We start from the raw sequence: 17806 nt of genomic DNA on the forward strand, positions 1-17806 counted from the left end.
GCAGGGTTGTTTGAGAGAGACCATTTTCACCTACGCCTCCCACGGATTGATAAACCTTAGGTCATCCACTTGAGGGACATTTGCTACTTGTTGGGGAACGTTGCAGAAAATTAAAATTTTTCCTACGGTTTCACCAAGATCCATCTATGAGTTCATCTAAGAAACGAGTCAAGGGAGAGAGTTTGCATCTACATACCACTTGTAGATCGCGTGCGGAAGCTTGCAAGGTGATGATGTAGTCATACTCGACGTGATTCGAATCACCGATGACCAAGTGCTGAACGGACAGCACCTCCGCGTTCAACACACGTACGGGACGGAAGATGTCTCCTCCTTCTTGATCCAGCAAGGGGGAAGGAGAGGTTGAGGAAGACAGCTCCACCGGCAGCACGACAGCGTGGTGATGGTGGAGAGGCAGTACTCCGACAGGGCTTCGCCAAGCACACAACGGAGGAGGAGAGGTGTTGGGGAGGGGAGGGCTGCGCCTTGGAGGGTGGTGCGGCTGCCCTCCCCTCACCCCTCTATTTATAGGGGGAAGGGAGAAGGGGGCCGGCCCCCTAGAACCCATCTAGGGGGGGTGCGGCGGCCTAGGGGAGAGGGGAGAGGGTGGCTTGCCCCCCAAGCCAAGGGGGGCGCCCCCTCTAGGGTTCCCCCTCAACCCTAGGCGCATGGGCCCAAGGGAGGGGGTGCGGCCAGCCCACCAGGGGCTGGCTCCCTGCCCCACGCAGCCCATGTGGCCCCCCGGGAGGGGTGGCCCCTCCCGGTGGACCCCCGGAACCCTTCCGGTGGCCCCGGTACAATACCGGTATGACCCCGAAACTTCCCGGTGTCCGTTTGACAACTTCCCATATATAAATCTTTACCTCCGGACCCTTCCGGATCTCCTCGTGACGTCCAGGATCCCATCCGGGACTCCGAACAACATTCGGTAGTCACATACTAGTCTTCCTAATAACCCTAGCGTCACCGAACCTTAAGTGTGTAGACCCTACGGGTTCGGGAGACATGCAGACATGACCGAGACGCTCTCAGTCAATAACCAACAGCGGGATCTGGATACCCATGATGGCTCCCACATGCTCCTCGATGTTGTCATCGGATGAACCACGATGTCGAGGATTCGATCAAACCCTGTATGCAATTCCCTTTGTCAATCGGTACGTTACTTGCCCGAGACTCGATCGTCGGTATCCCAATACCTTGTTCAGTCTCGTTACCGGCAAGTCACTTTACTCGTACCGTAATGCATGATCCCGTGTCCAACACCTTGGTCACATTGAGCTCATTATGATGATGCATTACCGAGTGGGCCCAGAGATACCTCTCCGTCATACGGAGTGACAAATCCCAGTCTCGATCCGTGTCAACCCAACAGATACTTTCGGAGATACCTGTAATGCACCTTTATAGTCACCCAGTTACGTTGTGACGTTTGATACACCCAAGGCACTCTTACGGTATCCGGGAGTTACACGATCTCATGGTCTAAGGAAGAGATACTTGACACTGGCAAAGCTCTAGCAAAACGAACTACACGATCTTTTATGCTATGCTTAGGATTGGGTCTTGTCCATCACATCATTCTCCTAATGATGTGATCCCGTTATCAACGACATCCAATGTCCATAGTCAGGAAACCATGACTATCTGTTGATCACAACGAGCTAGTCAACTAGAGGCTCACCAGGGACATATTGTGGTCTAAGTATTCACACGTGTATTACGATTTCCGGATAATACAGTTATAGCATGAATAAAAGACATTTATCATGAACATTGAAATATAATAATACTTTTATTATTGCCTCTAGGGCATATTTCCAACAGTCTCCCACTTGCACTAGAGTCACCAATCTAGTTACATTGTGATGAATCGAACACCCATAGAGTTCTGGTGTTGATCATGTTTTGCACGCGAGAGAGGTTTAGTCAGCGGATCTGCGACATTCAGATCCGTGTGCACTTTGCAAATCTCTATGTCTCCATCTTGAACATTTTCACGGATGGAGTTGAAACGACGCTTGATGTGCCTGGTCTTCTTGTGAAACCTGGGCTCCTTGGCGAGGGCAATAGCTCCAGTGTTGTCACAGAAGAGTTTGATCGGCCCCGACGCATTGGGTATGACTCCTAGGTCGGTGATGAACTCCTTCACCCAAATCGCTTCATGCGCTGCCTCCGAGGCTGCCATGTACTCCGCTTCACACGTAGATCCCGCCACGACGCTCTGCTTGCAGCTGCACCAGCTTACTGCTCCACCATTCAACATATACACGTATCCGGTTTGTGACTTAGAGTCATCCAGATCTGAGTCGAAGCTAGCGTCGACGTAACCCTTTACGACGAGCTCTTCGTCTCTTCCATAAACGAGAAACATGTCCTTCGTCCTTTTCAGGTACTTCAGGATATTCTTGACCGCTGTCCAGTGTTCCTTGCCGGGATTACTTTGGTATCTTGCTACCAAACTTACGGCAAGGTTTACATCGGGTCTGGTACACAGCATGGCATACATAATAGATCCTATGGCTGAAGCATAGGGGATGACACTCATCTCTTCTTTATCTTTTGCCGTGGTCGGTGACTGAGCCGAGCTCAATCTCACACCTTGTAACATAGGCAAGAACCCCTTCTTGGACTGATCCATTTTGAACCTCTTCAAAATCTTATCAAGGTATGTGCTTTGTGAAAGACCTATGAGGCGTCTCGATCTATCTCTATAGATCTTGATGCCTAATATATAAGCAGCTTCTCCAAGGTCCTTCATTGAAAAACACTTATTCAAGTAGGCCTTAATGCTGTCCAGAAATTCTATATTATTTCCCATCAAGAGTATGTCATCTACATATAATATGAGAAATGCTACAGAGCTCCCACTCACTTTCTTGTAAACGCAGGCTTCTCCATAAGTCTGCATAAACCCAAACGCTTTGATCATCTCATCAAAGCGAATGTTCCAACTCCGAGATGCTTGCACCAGTCCATAAATGGATCGCTGGAGCTTGCATACTTTGTTAGCGTTCCGAGGATCGACAAAACCTTCCGGCTGCATCATATACAGTTCTTCCTTAAGATGCCCGTTAAGGAATGCCGTTTTGACGTCCATTTGCCATATCTCATAATCATAGTATGCGGCAATTGCTAACATGATTCGGACGGACTTCAGCTTCGCTACGGGAGAGAAAGTCTCGTCGTAGTCAATCCCTTGAACTTGTCGATAACCCTTAGCGACAAGTCGAGCCTTATAGATTGTAACATTACCATCCGCGTCCGTCTTCTTCTTAAAGATCCATTTGTTTTCTATCGCTCGCCGATCATCGGGCAAGTCTGTCAAAGTCCATACTTTGTTTTCATACATGGATTCTATCTCGGATTTCATGGCTTCAAGCCATTTGTTGGAATCCGGGCCCGCCATCGCTTCTTCATAGTTCGAAGGTTCATTGTTGTCTAACAACATGATTTCCAGGACAGGGTTGCCGTACCACTCTGGTGCGGAACGTGTCCTTGTGGACCTACGAAGTTCAGCAGTAACTTGATCCGAAGTACCTTGATCATCATCATTGTTTTCCTCTTCAGTTGGTGTGGGCATCACAGGAACGGTTTCCTGCGCTGCGCCACTTTCCCGCTCAAGAGGTAGTACTTCATCGAGTTCTACTTTCCTCCCACTTACTTCTTTCGAGAGAAACTCTTTTTCCAGAAAGCATCCGTTCTTGGCAACAAAGATCTTGCCTTCGGATCTTAAGTAGAAGGTATACCCGACAGTTTCCTTAGGGTATCCTATGAATACGCATTTTTCCGACTTGGGTTCGAGCTTTTCAGGTTGAAGTTTCTTGACATAAGCATCGCATCCCCAAACTTTTAGAAACGACAGCTTAGGTTTCTTTCCAAACCATAATTCATACGGTGTCGTCTCAACGGATTTAGACGGTGCCCTATTTAAAGTGAATGTAGCTGTCTCTAGAGCGTATCCCCAAAATGATAGCGGTAAATCGGTAAGAGACATCATAGACCGCACCATATCCAATAGGGTGCGATTACGACGTTCGGACACACCGTTTCGCTGAGGTGTTCCAGGCGGCGTGAGCTGTGAAACGATTCCACATTTCCTTAAGTGTGTACCAAATTCGTGACTTAAGTATTCTCCTCCACGATCTGATCGTAAGAATTTTATCTTTCGGTCACGTTGATTCTCTACCTCATTCTGAAATTCCTTGAACTTTTCAAAGGTCTCAGACTTGTGTTTCATTAAGTAGACATACCCATATCTACTCAAGTCATCTGTGAGAGTGAGAACATAACGATATCCTCCGCGAGCCTCAACGCTCATTGGACCGCACACATCGGTATGTATGATTTCCAACAAGTTGGTTGCTCGCTCCATTGTTCCGGAGAACGGAGTCTTGGTCATTTTGCCCAAAAGGCATGGTTCGCACGTGTCAAACGATTCATAATCAAGAGACTCTAAAAGTCCATCGGCATGGAGCTTCTTCATGCGCTTGACACCAATGTGACCAAGGCGGCAGTGCCACAAGTATGTGGGACTATCGTTATCAACTTTAAATCTTTTGGCATCTACACTATGAACATGTGTAATATTACGCTCGAGATTCATTAAGAATAAACCATTGACCATCGGAGCATGACCATAAAACATATCTCTCATATAAATCGAACAACCATTATTCTCAGACTTAAATGAGTAGCCATCTCGTATTAAACGAGATCCAGATACAATGTTCATGCTCAAACTTGGCACTAAATAACAATTATTAAGGTTCAAAACTAATCCCGTAGGTAAATGTAGAGGCAGCGTGCCGACGGCGATCACATCGACTCTGGAACCATTCCCGACGCGCATCGTCACCTCGTCCTTCGCCAGTCTCCGTTTATTCCGCAGCTCCTGCTGTGAGTTACAAATATGAGCAACGGCACCGGTATCAAATACCCAGGAGTTACTACGAGTACTGGTAAGGTACACATCAATCACATGTATATCAAATATACCTTTGGTGTTGCCGGCCTTCTTATCCGCTAAGTATTTGGGGCAGTTCCGCTTCCAGTGACCCTTCCCCTTGCAATAAAAGCACTCAGTCTCAGGCTTGGGTCCATTCTTTGACTTCTTCCCGGTAACTGGCTTACCAGGCGCGGCAACATCTTTGCCGTCCTTCTTGAAGTTCTTCTTACCCTTGCCCTTCTTGAACTTAGTGGTCTTATTGACCATCAACACTTGATGTTCTTTCTTGATTTCAGCCTCTGCTGACTTCAGCATCGAGAACACTTCAGGAATGGTCTTTTCCATCCCCTGCATGTTGTAGTTCATCACAAAGCTCTTGTAGCTTGGTGGGAGCGACTGGAGGATTCTGTCAATGACCGCCTCATCTGGGAGGTTAATGTTCAGCTGGGTCATACGGTTGTGCAACCCAGACATCTTCAGGATGTGCTCACTGACAGAACTGTTTTCCTCCATCTTACAACTGTAGAACTTGTCGGAGACATCATATCTCTCGACCCGGGCATGAGCTTGAAAAACTAGTTTCAGCTCTTCGAACATCTCATATGCTCCGTGGTGCTCAAAACGCTTTTGGAGCCCCGGTTCTAAGCTGTAAAGCATGCCGCACTGAACGAGGGAGTAATCATCAGCACGAGACTGCCAAGCATTCATAATGTCTTGGTTCTCTGGGACGGGAGCGTCACCTAGCGGTCCTTCTAGGACATATTGTTTCCTGGCAGCTATGAGGATGATCCTCAGGTTCCGGACCCAGTCCGTATAGTTGCTGCCATCATCTTTCAGCTTGGTTTTCTCTAGGAACGCGTTGAAGTTCATGTTGACATTAGCGTTGGCCATTGATCTACAAGACATATTTGCAAAGGTTTTAGACTAAGTTCATGATAATAAAGTTCTAATCAAATTATGAACTCCCACTTAGATTAGACATCCCTCTAGTCATCTAAGTGTTACACGATCCGAGTCGACTAGCCCGTGTCCGATCATCACGTGAGACGGACTAGTCATCGTCGGTGAACATTCTCATGTTGATCGTATCTTCCATACGACTCGTGTTCGACCTTTCGGTCTCCGTGTTCCGAGGCCATGTCTGCACATGCTAGGCTCGTCAAGTTAACCCTAAGTGTTTTCGCTGTGTAAAACTGTCTTACACCCGTTGTATGTGAACGTAAGAATCCATCACACCCGATCATCACGTGGTGCTTAGAAGCGACGAACTGTAGCAACGGTGCACAGTTAGGGGAGAACACTTCTTGAAATTTTTGTAAGGGATCATCTTATTTACTACCGTCGTCCTAAGTAAACAAGATGCATAAACATAATAAACATCACATGCAATTATATAGTTGTGACATGATATGGCCAATATCATATAGCTCCATTGATCTTCATCTTCGGGGCTCCATGATCATCTTGTCACCGGCTTGACACCATGATCTCCATCATCATGATCTCCATCATCGTGTCTTCATGAAGTTGTCACGCCAACGACTACTTCTACTTCTATGACTAACGTTTAGCAATAAAGTAAAGTAGTTTACATGGCGTTATTCAATGACACGCAGGTCATACAAAAAATAAAGACAACTCCTATGGCTCCTGCCGGTTGTCATACTCATCGACATGCAAGTCGTGAATCCTATTACAAAGAACATGATCTCATACATCACAATTCATCATTCATCACAACTTCTGGCCATATCACATCACATGATCAATCGCTGCAAAAACAAGTTAGACGTCCTCTAATTGTTGTTGCATCTTTTACGTGGCTGCAATTGGGTTCTAGCAAGAACGTTTTCTTACCTACGAATCACCACAACGTGATTTTGTCAACTTCTATTTACCCTTCATAAGGGCCCTGTTCATCGATTCCGCTCCAACTAAAGTGGGAGAGACAGACACCCGCCAGCCACCTTATGCAACTAGTGCATGTCAGTCGGTGGAACCGGTCTCACGTAAGCGTACGTGTAAGGTTGGTCCGGGCCGCTTCATCCCACAATACCGTTGAGCAAGAAAAGACTAGTAGAGGCAAGTAAGATGACAAAATCCACGCCCACAACAAAATTGTGTTCTACTCGTGCAAAGAGAACTACGCATAGACCTAGCTCATGATGCCACTGTTGGGGAACGTTGCAGAAAATTAAAATTTTTCCTACGGTTTCACCAAGATCCATCTATGAGTTCATCTAAGCAACGAGTCAAGGGAGAGAGTTTGCATCTACATACCACTTGTAGATCGCGTGCGGAAGCTTGCAAGGTGATGATGTAGTCGTACTCGACGTGATTCGAATCACCGATGACCAAGTGCTGAACGGACAGCACCTCCGCGTTCAACACACGTACGGGACGGGAGACGTCTCCTCCTTCTTGATCCAGCAAGGGGGAAGGAGAGGTTGAGGAAGACAGCTCCACCGGCAGCACGACGGCGTGGTGATGGTGGAGAGGCAGTACTCCGACAGGGCTTCGCCAAGCACACAACGGAGGAGGAGAGGTGTTGGGGAGGGGAGGGCTGCGCCTTGGAGGGTGGTGCGGCTGCCCTCCCCTCACCCCTCTATTTATAGGGGGAAGGGAGAAGGGGGCCGGCCCCCTAGAACCCATCTAGGGGGGGTGCGGCGGCCTAGGGGAGAGGGGAGAGGGTGGCTTGCCCCCCAAGCCAAGGGGGGCGCCCCCTCTAGGGTTCCCCCTCAACCCTAGGCGCATGGGCCCAAGGGAGGGGGTGCGGCCAGCCCACCAGGGGCTGGCTCCCTGCCCCACGCAGCCCATGTGGCCCCCCGGGAGGGGTGGCCCCTCCCGGTGGACCCCCGGAACCCTTCCGGTGGCCCCGGTACAATACCGGTATGACCCCGAAACTTCCCGGTGTCCGTTTGACAACTTCCCATATATAAATCTTTACCTCCGGACCCTTCCGGATCTCCTCGTGACGTCCAGGATCCCATCCGGGACTCCGAACAACATTCGGTAGTCACATACTAGTCTTCCTAATAACCCTAGCGTCACCGAACCTTAAGTGTGTAGACCCTACGGGTTCGGGAGACATGCAGACATGACCGAGACGCTCTCAGTCAATAACCAACAGCGGGATCTGGATACCCATGATGGCTCCCACATGCTCCTCGATGTTGTCATCGGATGAACCACGATGTCGAGGATTCGATCAAACCCTGTATGCAATTCCCTTTGTCAATCGGTACGTTACTTGCCCGAGACTCGATCGTCGGTATCCCAATACCTTGTTCAGTCTCGTTACCGGCAAGTCACTTTACTCGTACCGTAATGCATGATCCCGTGTCCAACACCTTGGTCACATTGAGCTCATTATGATGATGCATTACCGAGTGGGCCCAGAGATACCTCTCCGTCATACGGAGTGACAAATCCCAGTCTCGATCCGTGTCAACCCAACAGATACTTTCGGAGATACCTGTAATGCACCTTTATAGTCACCCAGTTACGTTGTGACGTTTGATACACCCAAGGCACTCTTACGGTATCCGGGAGTTACACGATCTCATGGTCTAAGGAAGAGATACTTGACACTGGCAAAGCTCTAGCAAAACGAACTACACGATCTTTTATGCTATGCTTAGGATTGGGTCTTGTCCATCACATCATTCTCCTAATGATGTGATCCCGTTATCAACGACATCCAATGTCCATAGTCAGGAAACCATGACTATCTGTTGATCACAACGAGCTAGTCAACTAGAGGCTCACCAGGGACATATTGTGGTCTAAGTATTCACACGTGTATTACGATTTCCGGATAATACAGTTATAGCATGAATAAAAGACATTTATCATGAACATTGAAATATAATAATACTTTTATTATTGCCTCTAGGGCATATTTCCAACACTACTATCCTACAAATCTCTGCACTTGGAGGCCCAACAACGTCTACAAAAAGAAAGTTGTGTAGTAGACATCAACGACGTCGCGCTACCGTGCCGTGCGAGCACTTTCCCTTCTTTTCCTCTGCCCCCTTCTCTAGTCCGCGCCATGCGAGATCCAGAGACGTCCATGGCACCGGGGACGGAGGGTGGCGCCGCCGTGGGTCCCCTTGCCGGCGAGCGCGTTCCTCGCTGGGGAGAGCGCGCCGCCGTCGAGCGGTTTTGCTGCGACGCCCTGATCCCCAACCCTCGCGCCAGCGGTGCGGCGGCAAGCGGTGACTCGGTCTGTGACCCACACGACGGCGGGTTCCTTTGCCGCACAATGGCAATCGTGACTGCAGAGGAAGTCCCTACTAGGTCCTTCTCCCCGCATCCTTTTGATATAGGGTTAGGGTTTCGACCTTTTCCTCTTTCTCCTTCGATTCGAGATCGAAATCTTATCTGTGTATGTTTGATGTTCTGTTTTGATTCATTTCCAAATATTTCTTTCCCAACTCGATCTATTCACTAGACAGGCGATCTGATACCATTGTTATGTCTGCTGGATCGACTAGGAGTAGATCAGTGGGATATTGACTGTATTCGGGTGTGTACCTTTGCCTTCCGGCGATCGCTGGTTCGTCGGTGAATGTCTGCGCACGGGCAGCGACGGTCGGTGTAGAGGGCGACTTCAAGGTAGTCGTGGCATCGGTGGGATTCCCATCGCTTCAGTGCCTCCCTCTCAATCGGACTAGGGTTAGAAGTGGGGAACAGTGGCGGCGGCGAACCTCGTACCTCGTGCCATGGTCCCCACCTCCTCCATATGGCACTACGCGACAGGGGCCCACCAGCCTTACTTGGGCTGGACGCCCCCGATCAGGGCGTGGGTCAAGGGTCCAATGGGCCGTTGGGCCCATTTGGGAAGAGATCAATCTAACAGTTTGTGCTCGAACTAGCACTGACATATCATCTCCCTATGTTTTTCCCTTATTTCTGAAAGCCTCTCCCTATGTTATCACTTATGAGAGTACCTGAATCTTCGTTTTATACTTTTCCATCTTACTCAATTTAGATGCATAATATTATGTCTTGTAGCTATACTAGTGCAATAAGCTTCATGTCATGTCTAATTGCCAAAATTCGTAAATTGGTTCCGCCTCTGCCTTCAGCAGATCTTTAAAATTTACTCATTAGTTGATCTGCACTATGCTCAAATCATACCCTAATATCATTTGTGTGCATAAGTCACAAGGCCTTGATTAAAAAGTAAATTGGTGAATTATGGAGAAAATTGCATGCTGTAAAATTGACGTATGCATCGAAGCCAGTGTTAATTGAAACACTGCTTGGCCTGTATACTGTGTTGAGTTATGAACCAAATAGCTTCTCAGCTTGATATTGCCTTAGGATTTATATGTGTTGTATCTGTACACAACTTTTATTTTGAAAGAGAAAAAATGAAGGCCTGAGATTTTTGTCGTATGGGCTAGTTTGTGGTTGCCACACTGTGGAACCTAGATACTAGTTGGAATCTGTGCTAATTCCCAGATGTTGTTGTTGCACATAAAAGCATGCTCTCAATTAAACTACATCCAAAAATAAAAATAAAGAAGTATATTGCCATCGCAAGTAGCATTTGTAATGAATTGTCTTCTCGTGTAATGTATCCAATAATAACTTACGTTCTTCAGGTTGCCCCTTGCCAAAATGTTTCTGCTCTTTGGATTTTCGAGTAACCTGGGGAGCATTGGTAATATTCAGAAAAAGTCCGTTGTTGTCCTTCGATTTTTCAAAAACTAAAGAACCCTATGTTTTCCTTTGAGATCAGAAATGCTCCTGCCTTATACATTACTTCCCGTTGCATTTTGTTGTGTACATTTGCAAAACAGAATTACGGAAAACTAAATAAATGTTTGTGTTGATTGCAGAAAGTTAAGAGTAGCTTGAGCTGAGACAGGATTTTCTATTGTGTAGTATGGTCTTAAAGGTTCCAAATACTAGCTTCTAGTATGCTGCTTCCTTGGCCATGCTGATACTATTCGAAAATAACTCGGTTTTGTCCGTACACAAAAAAAAGAATCTCCAATAAGTTTTGGTGACACAGGGCCTTGTATATTTTCTGTGTTCACAACAAAACTGTTTTTATGTGAGATATGGAGGTTCAGTATGAAGTCACCATCCGCAAAAAAAAAAAAAAGAAGTCACCATGTTTCCAGCATGAGATAGTCAAACATACATATGGAACCAAAGAACACTGAATATGTGTTACAATCAGTGTAGCTCAGCGGAAGACTGAAGATTTTGTTTGACACCGAAGATGCAGAGACGCCCCTGCTTCTCGCGGATGAAGGTCCAGACACCTATACAGATTTATTCCTTTTCTATGCTGCGCAGAGGATGCTGCCGCGCGCGGCGGCTCATGTGAGTGAAGTTCGCCTCAAATTCTGAGAAGAGCAGAACTCAAGGCTTCCTCCATCCTCCCGGTGTCATCACCAAGCTCAGCTTGAAAATGCAACGTTACGACCCCTAATTACTGCTGTTGCTTCTGAAGCTGAAGCTGAAGCAGGAGTTCAGTTAACTGATGGTGATCGGTTAACTGAAGACAAGGAGGGGGCCGGCCATGGCTCCGGCCGGTGCGACCCAGGCGTACCACTCGTGCAATCCAACCTGGAGGCGCTCAGAATACCGACAGGGAGAGGGCGCTCGCCAAGTCGCGTGGTTGGACCAGAACCTGAAGAAGGAACTCTCTCATCTCCCTGTATTTCTGAATCTCACCCACTCTGCTCTATGCTCTGCTCATCACTTTTCCCCTTGTGTAACCAGACTGAATTCCCCAGACCGGACTCGGTTCTCTACTTGTAAGATCTCCCTCAATAACTTGTTGGGATTAGGAGTGGCTCGTGTGTGATATCTGGGCCCTTAACATATACTCCCTCCGTTCCTAAATATAAGTCTTTGTAGAGATTTCACTATGAACCACATACGGATGTATGTAGATGCATTTTAGAGCGTAGATTAACTCATTTTGCTCCGTATGTAGTCCATAGTACAAAGACTTATATTTAGAAACGGAGGGAGTACTACTGTACCTTGTGATGAAGATGCGGAATATAAAAGCTAGTGCAGCGTCCGTGCAGATGGCGGGCAGGGTGAGGCTGAAGCCTTCGCCGTGGCCGCGGCAGAGCGCGCGCGGGTTCTGAAAGCGCGAGGATCGCTGTGCCGATCACGGGAAGGCGGAGGTAGCCGGTCCTGAGCTGTGCTTGTGCAATCAGGCAGGAATCTTGTCCAGCCTGCCTGTTGCCGCATTGCAGTCCACCCTGAGCTGAAACTTAATCTTGACAAGCAGGAGTATTTCCTCAAGAGAAAGAAATTTTAAAGCAAAAAACATGACAAGTCTCTACATATATAAGAACCGATGGCGACGGCAACACCGTGTGCCAGCGGTGCCACCGCATCGACCCATGTAACATGTACATGTAGCGTACACCACATGTTGCCAGCCTGAACTCATTGACCTCCACTAATCAAATCAAACCAAAGATCAATCACAAAGCGCGAAGCAACAATCCACACAAGTTCTGACTTGTCATCACCCCCGCTCTGACCTTTCCATTTTCGATGTCGTCCCGCAAAAGAAACCGCGGATTAATTAAGAACGAAAGCCGCGAAAATTGGTCCGTTCGGTCAGTGCGTGTGAATGAATCGCAATAGCTGGCGGGCTTGAACATGGCACCTCCCAAATCTATCCCAAATTCCGCAACAAGTGGCGACCCCTGGAAGTCAAAGCCGGGGCGTACGTTGCGTGAAGCCAACAGCACAGCACGTTCCTTCAAGAGTGAGCCAGCGTTTTCTGAATCTCACCTTTTTGTACTGCTGAGTGCTGATCTAGCTTGAATTTCCTTGCATGGATGCATTGGGAGCGGGCGGGCAGGCAGGCGTCTCGTGCCTGCCGCTAAACCTGAGAATTTGACCCGGCCTCCAACAACCTGGAGGCTAGAGCCCCCCCAGAAAATCAAAATAACCCGCCATCTACGTAGCACATACGCAAGCCCCAGTTTTTAACCGAATAATACTCCTCATTTCCCGGCTTCTACTCGAGCTAGTAGTCACTAGTCAGTGTGCATCCAGCTAGCTAGAGGTAGAGCGTAGGAGGAGTAGTAAAACTGGTGCCACGCTTCCGTGAAGGCGGGATCACCGGCGCCGGCCCATTCCATACGCTCGCTAGCTCGCAGCTGGCCCAGGAGTCCCATGGAAGCAACCACTCCCCTCTTAACGCCACATTGAATCCCAATCAACGCCAGCGTCCGTCCGTCCGTCCGTCCCCTCCACCATACGCCATAGCTAACCCCGCAAGCTTCCTCGACCGACCGGCCGGCTTCGTACGCCCGTGCAGAGCCAGTGCGACGTCCATCTCCTGCCACCCGGCTGGGCTAGCTAGCTACCTACCTTGTCCTCCTGTGGCTCGCCGCGCTCCATGACTCCCCAGGCCTGCGCGCGGAGGCCATGAGACGACCCGGCGGCGCCGCCCCCGTCGTCGTCCTCCTCCTCTGGCTCGCCGCGCTCACCTTCGCCTTCCACGGCTGCGGCGGCGGCCTCCTCCGTTGCGGAAGCTCGGTGGCCGTGGTTGAGCGGGATCGTCGTCCGGCCTCTCTTCCCAGGAAGATGCTTCTGGCCGTGGAGAGCCGGAGCCTCGACCCCTCGTCGGCCGCCGGTGCTCCACAAGATCAACACCACCACCACCACCAGCACCACCATCATCATCGTGCTGGTCACCACCATCGTCAACGGCACCACCGCCTCCCAAGCAAATGGAACTGGCAGAGAGTCCCGCCGTCCGCCGCTCCCGGGGACGGCGAGGAGGTCGACCCGCGGTACGGCGTGGAGAAGCGCCTCGTCCCGACAGGCCCGAACCCGTTGCATCACTGAGGGCCGCCGGGCTTCCATCCATGGGCGATTCTTCATGTACTTATCCTGATCAGAAGCTGCAAAAGCATGCAAGGGGGAGGGAGAAAAAGAACCGAAATTTTACTAGCTGTGGTACATATGAATTATTATTATGTTGTCTTGTTGTTGAGTATGCGTCTCTTCCTCTTTCACATTTGTAGTTTGTCCATTCTTTGATTTTCTCTGCTAGCTGCATGATCAAAATCTTGGCATGAATAAGATGAGTACGACTGCAGGTGACATTTGCATGTACTGCATAAGATCGATTATTTGCAGTGATCTGTAATTATTTCACTCTGTGCTTTACTGATTGGGAAGCCGATGTATGCTTCTGGTCGTCAAGTGTGTTGCATTGTTCCCAAGAACTTGCAATAGATTGAAAATTAAATCTCGAATTATGTATTGGACCTTTTTTTAGGAAATGTATTGGGCCTTATAAACACGAACATAAAGGAGTGAACCTGTTTATGGACAGACTGGCCCAAAGGCCTGGGCCCAAAATCTTAACATCCAGGCCAGGATCCGGCTCCCCGTTTCCGCCCAATGCCAGAAGTGAGCAAAATCTGCCATATTGTTAAAAAAAAATAGGTATAATACATTGTATTTGTATACCCCCAAAATGACTGTTTTAAAAAAATTGGTAACCATGACCAAATATATCTCCTAGATTCCACGGACCGAGTAGCAAAACATCTCATGTAGTTTGGATATCAGTATATATACAGAGAATCTTAAAACAAAACACGAATCCATTGTCGTCCAGCCCGGTTAGGATACCTGGCTTTCACCCAGGCGACCCGGGTTCAAATCCCGGCAATGGAGCCTTTTTTATTTTCTTTTTATAAACTTCTACGGTGTGCTGCGTTTTATTCTGAATATATACCCAAAAATTAGCCCTTGCTAAGCTAAATAAAAATGGTTTGAACTTGTTACTTGTACGACAAAACTTACATGGTTTAAACTGGTTAAAGTGCAGCATTTTTTTCCTTTTTGTAAACTTCTGCAGTGTGTTGCGTTTTATTCTGAATATATACCCAAAAATTAGCCATTGCTAAGCTAAAAAAAATATGGTTTGAACTTGTTATTTGTATGAGAAAACTTACATGGTTTAAACCTGTTATTTGTACGAGAAAACTTAGCTGATTTTTATTGACTAGTAAGCTTATACGTGCAACGCATGATAACGCATTAGAAAATTATTTTCTCGTTCATATAGTTATAACGTAGGGCATCTTTAAGGCGGACTCGCAAACCTCCCGCAACCGTTCGGACAGCGCTGTCCGGACCAGGGAGGCCATCTTATTTTCTTATTCATCTAGTTATTACGTTAACCGGTCTGGCGTTTTATCCCGCAAACCGGAGATAAACGTGGGGAGCGCGAGTCCGAATCGATCCCAAACCCGCTTCTAACTGTCTTGGCCCACCAAAACACCTCCTTCCGCACCCGCGCGCGTTCCCGGCCGGTGCCAACTGCCCGCATCCATGCCGTTATAGAGCGTGTCGCTCCACATTGAGTGGATGCTACCTCTCACTGGCGCCGACATTGAAGCGGCTCGTCGGCTGAGGGCGCCCCTCGCGACGCGTCTCCGTTGTCCGCGCTTGTTCAATGCTAGAGACGCGTGACTGGACGGGACAGAACGGATATCTACCGCCCCCCGTCCAATCCCCCGTTTGTCTGTATGCCGCCATTAAGCAGGCTCGCCGGCCAAGAAACCCACTCCGACGTCACGCATTGATGCACCTGGACGCTTGGCCTCACCGGAATCTGCTATTTAAGGATGGCCAAACCCGGCTATCTCCACAGCAAAACACACCCGTCCCACATCCTCCTCCTTTCCTTCACATCCGAAGCGGCTCATCGGCCGAGGGCGCCGCTCGCGACGCGTCTCCGTTGTCCGTGCTTGTTCAATGCCAGAGACGTGTGACTGGACGGGACGGAACGGATATCTACCGCCCCCGTCCAATCCCCCGTCTGTCCATATGCCGCCATTAAGCAGACTTGTCGGCCGAGAAACCCACTCCGGCGTCACGCATTGATGCATCCGGACGCCTGGCCTCACCGGAATCTGCTATTTAAGGATGGCCAAACCCCGGCTATCTCCACAGCAAAACACACCCGTCCCACATCCTCCTCCTTTCCTTCACATCTGCCATGACCGTTAGTGGGAAAGCACTATGGACAGTCTGTCGCCGGAGATGAAGCAGGCGGTAGCCGCCTGGCATTGCCGTCGTGCCAGGCGGATCGAGGCCGGCTTGCCGGCTAGCTCACCCAAGGTCTCCGGTGAGGACGACACCACGATGAAGACGGGCTCCGACGACTCCACACCGGCTCCCGCGCCTACTGCGCACACCGGCTTCACCATGGAGCAGGCGCACTTCAACACCAACATGGCGGACGTTCCGCTGTCGCCACTGAAAGGATCGAGAAGAGGTGTCTAGAGGGGGGTGAATAGACTCTTAGCAAGAAAAGTTGCAGTTTTTAAATACTTTGAGTTGAAGTGGAGTTTTAGCACAAGTTCAAACATTCACAATACATATCAAGCAAGCAAGATAAGAGTATATGAGCAGCGGAACGTAAATCATGCAAGTTGCAAGAATGTAAAGGGATGGGATTGGAGTGTGCAAACGCAATTGGAGACACGAAGATTTTGGCGTGGTTCCGATAGGTGGTGCTATCGTACATCCACGTTGATGGAGACTTCAACCCACGAAGGATAATGGTTGCGCGAGTCCACGGAGGGCTCCACTCACGAAGGGTCCATGAAGAAGCAACCTTGTCTATCCCACCATGGCCATCAGCCATGAAGGACTTGTCTCACTAAGGTAGATCTTCATGAAGTAGGCGATCTCCTTGCCCGTACAAACTCCTTGGTTCAACTCCATAATCTTGACGGAGGCTCCCAAGTGACACCTAACCAATCTAGGAGACACCACTCTCCAAAAGGTAATGGATGGTATGTTGATGATGAACTCCTTGCTCTTGTGCTTCAAATGATAGTCTCCCCAACACTCAACTCTCTCTCATAGGATTGGATTTGGTAGAAAGATGATTTGAGTGGAAAGCAACTTGGGGAAGGCTAGAAATCAAGATTTATGTGGTTGGAATGGAATATCTTGACCTCAACACAAGTGTAGGTGGTTCTCTCTCAGAAAATGTATGTTGAAAGTGTAGGCATATTCTGATGGCTCTCTATCAAATTGAAGAGTGGGTGGAGGGGTATATATAGCATCCACACAAAATCTAACCGTTACACACAAATCACCAAACTCGGTGGGACCGAATCATAAAACTCAGTCAGACCGATTTGGTTCATAATGTGACTGTTAGGAATTTCAGTGGGACCGACATGATCAACTCGGTGGGACCATTTCCATTAGGGTTAGGGCATAACGTAATCTCGATGAGACCGATGACAAAAACTCGGTGGGACCGATTTTGGTAATAGACAAACAGAGAGTTGGTCAGGCAAACTCAGTGGGACCGATTCGCTCATCTCGGTTAGACCGAAACGTTACGAAGGGGAAACAGAGAGTTTGCATTGCAATCTTGGTGGGACCAATCGCTCATCTCGGTTAGACCAAAACGTTATGAAGGGAAACAGAGAGTTTGCAATCCCATCTAGGTGAGACCGAGATCCCTATCGGTGAGACCAAAGTGACTGGGGTTTCTGGCAGTGGCTATGTCAAGTGAACTCGGTGGCGCCGGATAGAAGATTTTGGTGGGGCCGAGTTTGACTTTTGGTTTGGGACATATGTGGATGTGATAAAGTGGTTGAGGGCTGTGGAGCATATCACTAAGCACTTTGAGAAAGCAAAGCCATTAAGCAACACCTCATTCCCTCTTAATAGTATTGGCTTTCCTATGGACTCAATGTGATCTCCGATCACTAAAATGAAAAATGTAGAGTCCTGAGCTTTGAGCTTGAGCCAATCCTTTGTCCTTATCATATCGAAAGGGTTCCACACCCTCTAGTCCATGCCACTCCATTG

At 48.6% G+C, this 17806-nt stretch overlaps 1 protein-coding gene and 1 non-coding gene across 2 annotated transcripts; both read left to right on the forward strand.

The window, feature by feature from the left end:
• The first annotated feature begins 12774 nt into the window (after window positions 1-12774).
• On the forward strand, window positions 12775-14158 carry LOC123078620 (protein FON2 SPARE1-like). The gene has a single exon (XM_044501223.1). It carries the CDS (start codon window positions 13376-13378, stop codon window positions 13796-13798), a length of 423 nt encoding a protein of 140 aa, XP_044357158.1. The 5' UTR covers window positions 12775-13375; the 3' UTR covers window positions 13799-14158.
• Window positions 14159-14564: 406 nt separating this feature from the next.
• On the forward strand, window positions 14565-14638 carry TRNAE-UUC (transfer RNA glutamic acid (anticodon UUC)). The gene has a single exon. It is a non-coding gene; the product is annotated as a tRNA-Glu (tRNA).
• The last annotated feature ends 3168 nt before the right edge of the window (window positions 14639-17806 follow it).

The sequence above is a fragment of the Triticum aestivum genome, chromosome 1A (genome assembly GCF_018294505.1).
Source record: "Triticum aestivum cultivar Chinese Spring chromosome 1A, IWGSC CS RefSeq v2.1, whole genome shotgun sequence".
Taxonomy (NCBI): Eukaryota; Viridiplantae; Streptophyta; class Magnoliopsida; order Poales; family Poaceae; genus Triticum; species Triticum aestivum.